The 9,676-nt window shown below is 48.1% G+C and overlaps 1 protein-coding gene across 3 annotated transcripts in view; it reads left to right on the top strand.

The window, feature by feature from the left end:
- The window catches only part of LOC113202481 (cytochrome P450 306a1), a 23,333-nt gene that overhangs the window by 4,860 nt on the left and 8,797 nt on the right, over window positions 1–9,676 (top strand). For all 3 annotated transcript variants that reach the window (XM_026416729.2, XM_026416728.2, XM_052273286.1), the window contains 2 exons: window positions 7,154–7,221; window positions 7,290–7,370. In XM_026416729.2, coding sequence (XP_026272514.1) covers window positions 7,154–7,221; window positions 7,290–7,370 — 149 coding nt within the window. The remainder of the gene's footprint in view (window positions 1–7,153; window positions 7,222–7,289; window positions 7,371–9,676) is intronic.

Genomic DNA, 9,676 nt, shown 5'->3' with positions numbered 1-9,676 from the left:
AAGAAGGGCTCGCCGTGGCTAGCTGGTTTGGATTGTCGTGTTGCAGGGCTTGCCGATAAACACCTATACCTCCACAATCAGCCCTAAACACTGGGGCTTCGTAGACGCACTGGCTCCTTCGCATAATGTCTCGTGCACGTTCTCCGGGGCGGCAAAGCTTTCGTGGAGTAAGCCCACGGCAGACAGACACACTCTTCCTTTCCTTTGCTTCTTGCGTACTGCGCCGTCTGCTCCATTCTGTCTCTCTCCCTCTCATATCTCCCCCCTCCCCCCGTACGCCCCTCTGCGCCCACCCCTTTTCTGCCTTCTACTAAAAATATAATGCATTCCTTTTTTTCCTTTCAAAAATTCTCGGAAAAGGGGAAGATAACTCGTAATGGCGATGACTCAAAATTTGCATATACTGCATGCGCGCTTGTGTTATTATATAAGATCAATCAGTGTTACTCTCAGCATCGCCATGTTAATGCGATTCTCGGAAACGATCATCTCCCTCTGTTGAGCCCCGGCGGGCACCAGGAGGATGAGGGGTACCCCGCGCACATCCTGCGTCATGCGCAGAGGATTTGAATCACTCATTTGGAAACTGTGTATGATGGTTTCCTTTTTAATCTGAAGGTAAAGTGCGTTAAATTTGCCAATTTTAAATGCTGAATGCACGAAGTTGCTCACTCTTCAGAGTGTAAAGAGTGAACAGTTTATCAGTGAAACGTGATTGTCCTTGCAGCTTTACGGCAACCAGTGTATGTCCTAAACTGATCCGTCCCCACGATTCCATCACTCCTGCACATCGAAAAACAAAAAATAAAAATAAAATTAAAACGAAGCCAACTTGTCTGTTTTGAATTGCTATTTTTCAAAGGGTAAGTGCAAGTGCATTGACCCGATGCAAGAACCGCGCAAGGATCTGGTGTCTGAGGTTAGGGTTGTGCACTCCCTGAGCTGACCGGACATGCCGGGCCGAGGCATGCAGACGAGCGCTTCCTCCGCAGCCGTGGAACGCAAGCGCAAAGTGCGGTCCGCCCAATGATTGTGGGGGGGGAAACAAAACGAACGCTGATGACGCCGAGAGGTTGTGAGGCTGTGCACGACTCGATAGAGGAGGAAATGCCTGTGTAAGCGGAGGGCATAACAGAAGGGTGAGCAGCCAACCCTTCACATGGCGGGCATGCAGATTACTGAGCAATTCTGTAATCGAAATGAAGCGAACCGTCCCATGCGATGTGCTATGCTGGCGGGCGCGGCAGCCGGCGCGCCGTGAAGGTAGGCAGCCTTTCTGCCGCCCGGCAGTGGACCCGCGAACTGAGAGCGTTGTACCTGGTTGGAACCGAGTGGAGGATGGTTTCCTCAAATGAATCATCTATCTAGGGCCTCACGCTCACATTTAACTTAAGAATCTACCTCAAGAATGCAAACTGAAGTACAACAATATAAACGCCGTCACACGCCCCATTGTCTCAAGCCCCCTGCAAATAATTCCGTGCAAAGAGCACCGAGAACTGCTAGTAAACGTGAACGCAAATCGTTTAAAATCTCATTAGAATCTAATTTGTTAATCTGGGTATTTCTCATGAGCCAATCAGAGCTTTTCGTTTGGCTCGCTCAATGAGTTGGCTAATGTTCAAACTTTGCCGCGCGGCCGTATATCTTCGAGTCTGACGTCACGTTTTGCCAGTCGAAAACTCGATTCACGCTGTGACGCGCACAGGTTTGGCCAACGATTTTGGCGGGCCGAAGCGTCATGCTCGCCCCTTGTCTCGTGCCTCTACTTGAAGCATCCATATTCCGCGTACTGATATATTTATACTACAGTGTTACACTCGAAAACACTTTTAATTCTTGGATCTGTGGTATCATTGAATTCTTGCAAGTGTTCAATGACTTCGAAAGCGTTGTGAGTTCTCTTGCATGTCAACACCATCATGGCTTAGCATTCGAGTTAAGCACTCACAAGTGTTCAACTTTTCAGTACCAACACTTGCATGTCGAAGTGTTCAAGCCCCTAATCAAACACGTACAAGAAGTGCGCCACGTTGTTGAACTCGTGCGCGTGCTTGCCAGGCGAACACCACCTGAGATACGCCAGTGTGAGAGTTTTAGTTGCTGCCCTGTTCACCGTGGTGGACGAAAACCTCTCGGTTCACAACTCTCCGGTCCGGTATGCCACGCCACGCCTCGGTGTAGTGACCGCCCTTGACTTTTCCACCGCGCTCGGCTCATCGGGACAACTCTACTGCCAGCCTTTATCCCGGCTTTATCTTTCTTATTTTCACCGCAACCGCTCCCTGATTTTATTATTTTTATCTTGGGTATTTTTTTTCTGTTTTGAGGATGCCTGAATAACGTTTTGCTACGCGTCCCGTTCTTGCGCCTGCGCATGTTATATTAAATGTGCCTACATTCAAATTTGAACGTTAACGTTCAAATAAGTAATACATATACCTATTGTTCTATTACGTACATCTTGGCGGAAACGGAAACTGTCTCCCTATGTCCGTCATCGAAATGTGCAAAAGTTATCGCATTTCAGTTGAAAATGAACTTGTCGGCTAAAGAGTAAACAGTTCTCGCCCCCCCCCCCCTCCCTTTCTCTCCCTTTCCAAAACTCCGGTATGTGCTTATCTGAGGATTTTTCGCCTCGGATCGGCTAGATATATATTTTTAGGTATTTTATCAGTGTCTACTAGTCACGCCACTTTTGCTCTCGGATGATGGGTGGAGCTTCTAGTCCGGTTTGTGTTTCGCCGTATTTAGTAACAGCAGAGGACAATAACCTTTATAAATTGGCGCGGTAGAAGTGTTCTCATTGACGTTTAAGTTAGGCGCAAGTAATGCGCGTTGCGGTCAATTGATCCAGGCGGTGAACTGAACTTAAGTATTGAACAGTTTGCAAAATTCCTTGAAACATGTAAACTTGATATTGGCGGCAATGAATGGTTCAGTGAATGGCGTGAGTTCGATAAAAAATGCATTGCTTTGAACAATTCTTGTAAGTGTTTGAATTCAATTCTTGTAAGTGTTTGAATTCACCCTGAACAGGAATGGGTTATTTTGGCCCAAGAGAGAACGCGATTTCGTGTACATCATTTGCTTACGATAAATTTGTAACTCTCTTGTGCAGTTTTTTAGCATCTCAGTTACAAATTATCCCAATAAAATGGTGCAATTTTTCCCACGCAAATGACTAGCACGAAATCGCGTCGTCTCTTCGGACAAAATTTTGCCCTTCCTCTAAGTGTGTTGGGACGGGGAAAACGTGTCTCACGTTCAGATCAGACGGTATCGTGCGTGAACAGTACAGTACGTTCGAAACTCTCAATGGAGTTGTGAATAGTGCCCGAGCGGGACGCGGGGAACGTTAAATGCCAAACTAGTTTTCGCTGATGCCGTACTCTACTACCGTGTCGTGTGCGTTAGGAGTGTGCTGCTTGATTCTGCCGCCAAAAGCAAAGCTAGGTTCAGAGAATATTATGATGGTTATTGACGAGTAAATTTTCATATTTTCTTCAACAATCATTGAGTTTTTTGCAATGGTCAAATTTTAATCAGTCTTTTGCCTATATCTTAATGCAGCATATTTTGGTATTTATTTATTAATTTTATTACTGACATTTCAAAAACTGAAGTGAAGAAGGGGAGCAATGTTGGAGGGGCCTTGAGCCGTCAGTGGCCAGGGCAAGTTTGGCCCAGGTGTGGCAGGGCGTGGCGTGGTGGTGCGTGTTAGGGTGGGGGAGGACCCCTGGACTTCTGGCGGCCTGTGCCTGCGTGTGTGCGCGCGCTGATGATCTGCGAGGAGCGGAAAGGTAGTCGATTTATCGCGGGGTGACAGCAGCTTATCTTTTCCTTTTTTGTCATCATTTATTCTTTTTGCAAAGAGCGTGGGGCGGGCCTGGATGGCGTCACTTTAACTCCTTCGCGCCGGTGAAAATGAAAATGACGGACGAGGAAAAAAAAGGACATGCCGAAGTGACGAAATTCACTCGCATGGAACGGAGGAGTTTTTTTTTTTTTGCCGGCGTCACGGTCGCGTTTTTGAACGGTCTCGATGAAGAAAATGAAAGAGTCACTTTCTGTGAACCAGTGAGTCATGTCACACCTCTCATATTGTTAAGTTTAATTAGAAAAGTTTGCGGGTAAAGACAAGAGAGCACGAAAGTGCAATAACATGCAAATTGTTCACCCGTCACCTTATTTTGACCAGTACATAAGAAGCAACCTACTGCTGATGAGATTATCCACATCTTTTGTTTCGCTCCTGTTTAATTTCCTGAAAATAATTATGCATTTTTAAAAAGTATATCTTAATAAACAAATATAAAATTATGTTTTCCTTATATGTTTGTCCGGCTGTATGGATGTGTGGGGCCAATGGACCCTCCACTGGCGGGGCGCGGCGGGACGGGGCAGTGCCGTTGCGTAAGCGCGAGTACTCCCGGCGTTAGGACGGGTTGTTGCCCCAGGAACCCGCTGGGGACGCGGGGCGGGGCGCGGCGGAGTGGTGCAGGGCATGGCCAGTGCGCGTGGCATACCAGGCCAGGCCCCAAGATGTGATTCGTACATGAAATAAATGAGTAGTTTGAAAAAAAAAATCGCACACTTTTGTACTGATGGCACGGCTTCTGTATAACTTCACGGTTACGCAAACGTTTTTACCTATGGGAACTTTAATGTGTGACGCAAGTACTTTACTGCTGAAGTTCACTATGCGTCTAGACAAGTTGATTGAAACTATCAGTTTCGTCCAAATATTTTGTGTTTATTTTTTGACAAGGGTAACTTGTTGAGATACCCCACAAGCATTATCAATCAAATATAAAATGTGCAGAAGAAAAATATGATCGCCCTATATGTCTAATAATATGGGTTAAAATCCAAACTGTTGAATTACGATTAAAATTAAATCTTAGCCTCTAACTTAATTTCTACTAAAGGATGTAATTAACCTCAATTCTATAACTTTAATTGGGACTAGCAAAAAATTATTAAAAAGACAACACAATCTTTTAACTAGCATTTTTGTAATTTTTTGAAAGGTGATTGCGTTTTTGCGTGTTTCGCGTTCTTGTAGGGTGGGGCAGGGCATGGGGCGGTACTCGTTGCGTGTTCTACTAGCTCGCGGCTCGCACGGGGTCCACGCCCTCTCTGAGATGGCGGGGCGTGGCGGGGGGCACAGGTGGAGGGAGAGGTTTTCAAGGACATAAACACGCCGGCCAAAGCTCGGGAAACGTTCACGTCACTCCAGTTGTACGCAGTGCCGTAGCGGAGAGGGCGGGGAGGGTGCGGCAGATTCGATCTATATGACTGACATGTAACTGAGAGCCGAATTTTCACTTGGTTCAGCGTGTGTTGTCCGTGGTATTGACGAGTGCATTAGACGCAGAAATGATAGTGATCGTTTCCAAATGCTCTGCACACATCTGTACACGCAGATCTTGTCTCATTATAGTGTTATTTCCCGACTTCGAATATCCGAATATGTATTTAGTGTGTACATGGCCATTTACGGCACTAGTAACTGAATACAAATAAGGTATGGATGGTATACATACACTCTAAAAGGAAGGGACAATTTTGTATTCAGCGAAGATGTGCTGCTGTTATTAAGTAGAGTCACATTTACAATTGTTAACAGCTACGCACCTGGATACCTTTATGCATAGCTGTGAAAGTTTTGGGTCACACTTAATGTTACGAAACATTTTTGTAACTAAACTCATCTTATCGCCTTTCGTATACGAGCCGAAGAAAATTACCTCCTATAAAACTATTTCATTCCGGTCATGACTGCTTCAGCTCAGGAGGCGCCGTCCCGCCAGAGGCTGATGCTCCCCACACTAATTAACAATGAGAAAAACAACACGGGGTCTATTCGCACGTTGCGTAGGAAAGGAATCCCAGATTTGACCTTGGTCAAGAGCAGTGACTTAGGCACGTGGATCTTGGGGGGGGGGGGGGGGGGGGGGGGCGCAGGGCCCGCGACTCAGCGCAGTGGCGTTGCCGGAGAGAGGCGCGCCAAAAGGACCCGAGAGGTGCCGCCAATGCTCCCACTCCCGGACTATCTCTCGCTATCTCTGTCTCCCTCACGCAGACCTGGACACCAGAGCTTCTTCCACAGAAAGCTATTCAGGTGCGTACCGGGAATTTGATTATAGGGGCGCCATGTGCTTCTTGTTTCAATGGCGGGTTTCATCAGCTCCTGCTCGCGTCGCGAAAGTCATTTTCGACGATCAGATAAGACGAGAAACTGCGGCAAAGACCAAAAACTGAAAGCTTTTAGGGGACTTTTCTAATATACCAATCGCCTACCGGTTTTACAGGTACAACACATTTTGTAAATAATAAATTGCAAAATAACGTAAATTTACAAACACATTTTCACACAAACATCAAATTCTGTGAAACGAGAAGAGGTGTGTTTGTACATTTACGTTATATTTTGCAATTTACCATTTTCAAAATGTCCTGTACAACCTCCCACTTTTGCTCGCATAGCAATTTGAATATGAATCATTCAGAACCTGCTCATGTGTTCCTATTCCACTCTGAAATGCGCAAGAGCACACTTCAGGGCAGTGCAATATTCGTTAAGGTAAGCCAATTTTCTCCGAGTACATTTTATTTTTAGATATTTTAGGCATCTTTCGTCGATTAATGTATATACCGACACGTGTCAGGGCTAAGGGCTTGCCCACTTGGTCAATCCGTAAGGCGCCATGGCCCCCTACGATAGGCGAACCCGCAACACCGTTGTGTCGTAGCCCTGACCCACGGTCCTCACGGTAATTTATACGCATTTTCCTCCATTTCCTCCACGGGGCTGGGCTGGCCGACCCAAGCGCGACCACCCTTTACAACTATAGTGCGGGCTCGCGGTCGGGGGCGCTACCCCGTGTTGAGTCTTTGGGGCACGGTGTATAGACTTGCGAAGAGGAATTATTGGCTCTAAAAAAAGAACTGAGTTGGAAAAGGTGTTAGGTAGGTTTGGAACCGCTGATGCAGCCGCTTTGTCCAAATGAATAAGTTGCAGTAATTTTATATTTACTGCAACCACAACCCTGAAAAAAGAGCCTCCACCAACTCAAGAACCGGGATGACGCCGCCGTGCTTGTAGCCCTGTACAGACTTAGAACTTGTCTGGTTGTCCTGTCCACAGGGCTGATCTGCGCGGAGGGCCCCATGTGGCGGGACCAGCGGCGCCTGGTGGCCGCCGCACTCAAGAACCTCTCTCTCTCTCTCTCTCCCCCATGTGGCGGGACCAGCGGCGCCTGGTGGCCGCCGCACTCAAGAACTTGGGTGCCGTGCGCAGCCCAGGACCGCGGCGTGACCGACTCCAGGAGCGGGTCTGCAGAGGGGTGCGCGCCTTCGTGCAGGTGAGTGAGGGCCACATTCGCGACGTAGTATGTTGGAGAGGGTGTTCGTGACCAATCCGGCGTATAGCGGATAGCGGAAGCGGATAGTGCTCGATACCGGTGCTGGGGCCGGAGGCAATGCTCCTTCCCCAATTTTTAGCAGATGATACCTTAAATGCTTTCCCTAAATATAAAGAATATACATAAGTAACTTTAAGGTGTCAGCTAGCTTTAACTCTCGATAAGCATCACTGTAAAAAATATCGTCGTAATTTACAACATTCTTGTAAACTCGAATTATAATTTAACTTATAAATTTACGTGAGCACATATTTTACTCGCCAATGAATTTTGAGTCGATACGTACTGCATATATCTTTACGATTACAAATTGTAATTTTACAACGACTTGCACCAAGGAAAAATTTCCTGTCAATCTACCCACTATTTTTCACAGTGATAAGCAGGAAAGAGAACTAAGAGCAATACTAGAAGTCACATATTTGTGCGCTGGAGAAATAATGTCCGGCTGGCTGGCTGAGTGTCGCGCGAAACCCCTTCCTTGCCCTGCCGGACAATACCGCTCGGAATGGGCCCCTTCCCTGTCCAACAATACTGGGCCGCCGCCAGCAGGAGTCTTCCCCGTATAATGTCCTGCGCTACGCCACTAGGCCGCCGAATTGCAAGATTGCAAGCAACCAAACAGATTGCAGTCAATGAGACAAGATAAGAACATAGACATATACATAAATTTCTATTATCTGCTTTCAAAATCGATTCTTGATTGAGATTTTTTATTGGGGGTGGGGGGTGCGAGGCGGGGTGGCAACGATAGATATTAGAAAGAGGGTAGCAAATATAACCTTTAAAAGTTTTCTAAAATCGACCATAACGTGTATATGTAAGTCGCAAAATACAGGTCTGGGGCTCACATGCGCGGGTACGCGCGTACCGGGGCAAGGGCCCGTTGTTTTTGTTGTTTGTCGTCAGGTGCGCGCGTGAGTCTTACAAATGGCAGCAGCAGGTACTTTCCGTTTTGCAGAGTTGTTGTTTGTTGACCGAGGTGAGGGCGGGCCGTGAGTGCGTCAGTCCTGGCCTCTGCGCGCGCGGCCGCGGCCCTGTCCTGGGAGCACCGCGGGGCACCTCCGGGCACCGCCACAGCACAGTCCAGTCGAGAAAAACACAAATGTTATCCGAGGGCATCATCCTTTGATCGACGCCCATTATAATTTGCTCGCATGGCGGAGCGTCGGAGCTTCTATTTCGGACACTCACCGTTCAAGACTATTTGTGCTCGAGTCAATGGCCCCGCGTTACGTACATCCGACAAAGAAATGAGGAGAGAGAGAGGGAGAGAATGAGGTATGACTGGAGGCTGGAGCTGAGGTGATTGATTCCTCGAATCCTTGTCGCCACATACTCAAAACTAGCAAATAAAATTATACTTTTGCCCGTTTTTTTTTTTTTTTTTTTTTTTTTTTTTTTTTTTGAGGAAACAGCTTGGGAACAAGATCGCGGGTGGCTATCTCTGTCTCTTTTTTCCCATGAGAAGCCCGGTGGTGCGAGAGAAAGAGAGAGATTGACCCGCGATCTCGAAGTGAGACGACCCTGCTAAGGGACCTTTTCGTTGTGTGTGGTGCCCGTACAAGGGGAGGCACCCCGTGAGTGACTGGGATTGGGAATGGCCGGAGACACGTCGTGTGCTTCTGCGTACGGCGCGTAGCGCTGCTGCTGGAAGCCGACTGGAAGACTGAAAGTCACTGTAATACGTGTAGTAGTAGTAGTAGTAGTACGGGCGCTGAGCTGGCGCTAGCTGCGCGTGGCGCGTCGGGGAAGAACGCGCAAAATTGCGCCCATCTGTTGTGACCTGGAGCTGCTGCTGCTGCTGCTGGAGTTGGGACCGAGCTGGACCCCTCGAGCCCGGCGGGGCCGGGAGGGTCTTTACCGAGGCCCATACGCGAGGATCTGCCACAGCAGTGCAGCAGTGCGTCCTAATGAGTCCTTCAGGGCCGGGTCCTTCGGGGGCCGGCTGGGCCCGGGGGCCGAGCCCTTGGCCAGGGAGGGCCTTACAGGCCTAGGCTGACGATTAGCCAGGTGTGTGAAGCGGGGCTCTATTAGCCGCCCCGCCCCGCCCTCCTCTCGTCCCTCTCCAGAAGATTATTAGACACGTGCACGCACTGTGTGGACACGAGCGGCCCAGCGGCGTAGCCTGCCCAAGCCGGGAAGAAGATAAAGGGATTTTCGCACCCTCCCCCCATGTTTGTGTGTGTGTGGAGAAAATCGGATACTGACAAGGCATCACTTATACAATAGCAGATTGTTGCGAA

Source organism: Frankliniella occidentalis, unplaced genomic scaffold (assembly GCF_000697945.3).
Source record: "Frankliniella occidentalis isolate FOCC.00 unplaced genomic scaffold, Focc_3.1 Scaffold261, whole genome shotgun sequence".
Classification (NCBI taxonomy): Eukaryota; Metazoa; Arthropoda; class Insecta; order Thysanoptera; family Thripidae; genus Frankliniella; species Frankliniella occidentalis.
Note: the sequence above shows the minus strand (reverse complement) of the source record. Positions and strands in the feature narration are given on the sequence as shown.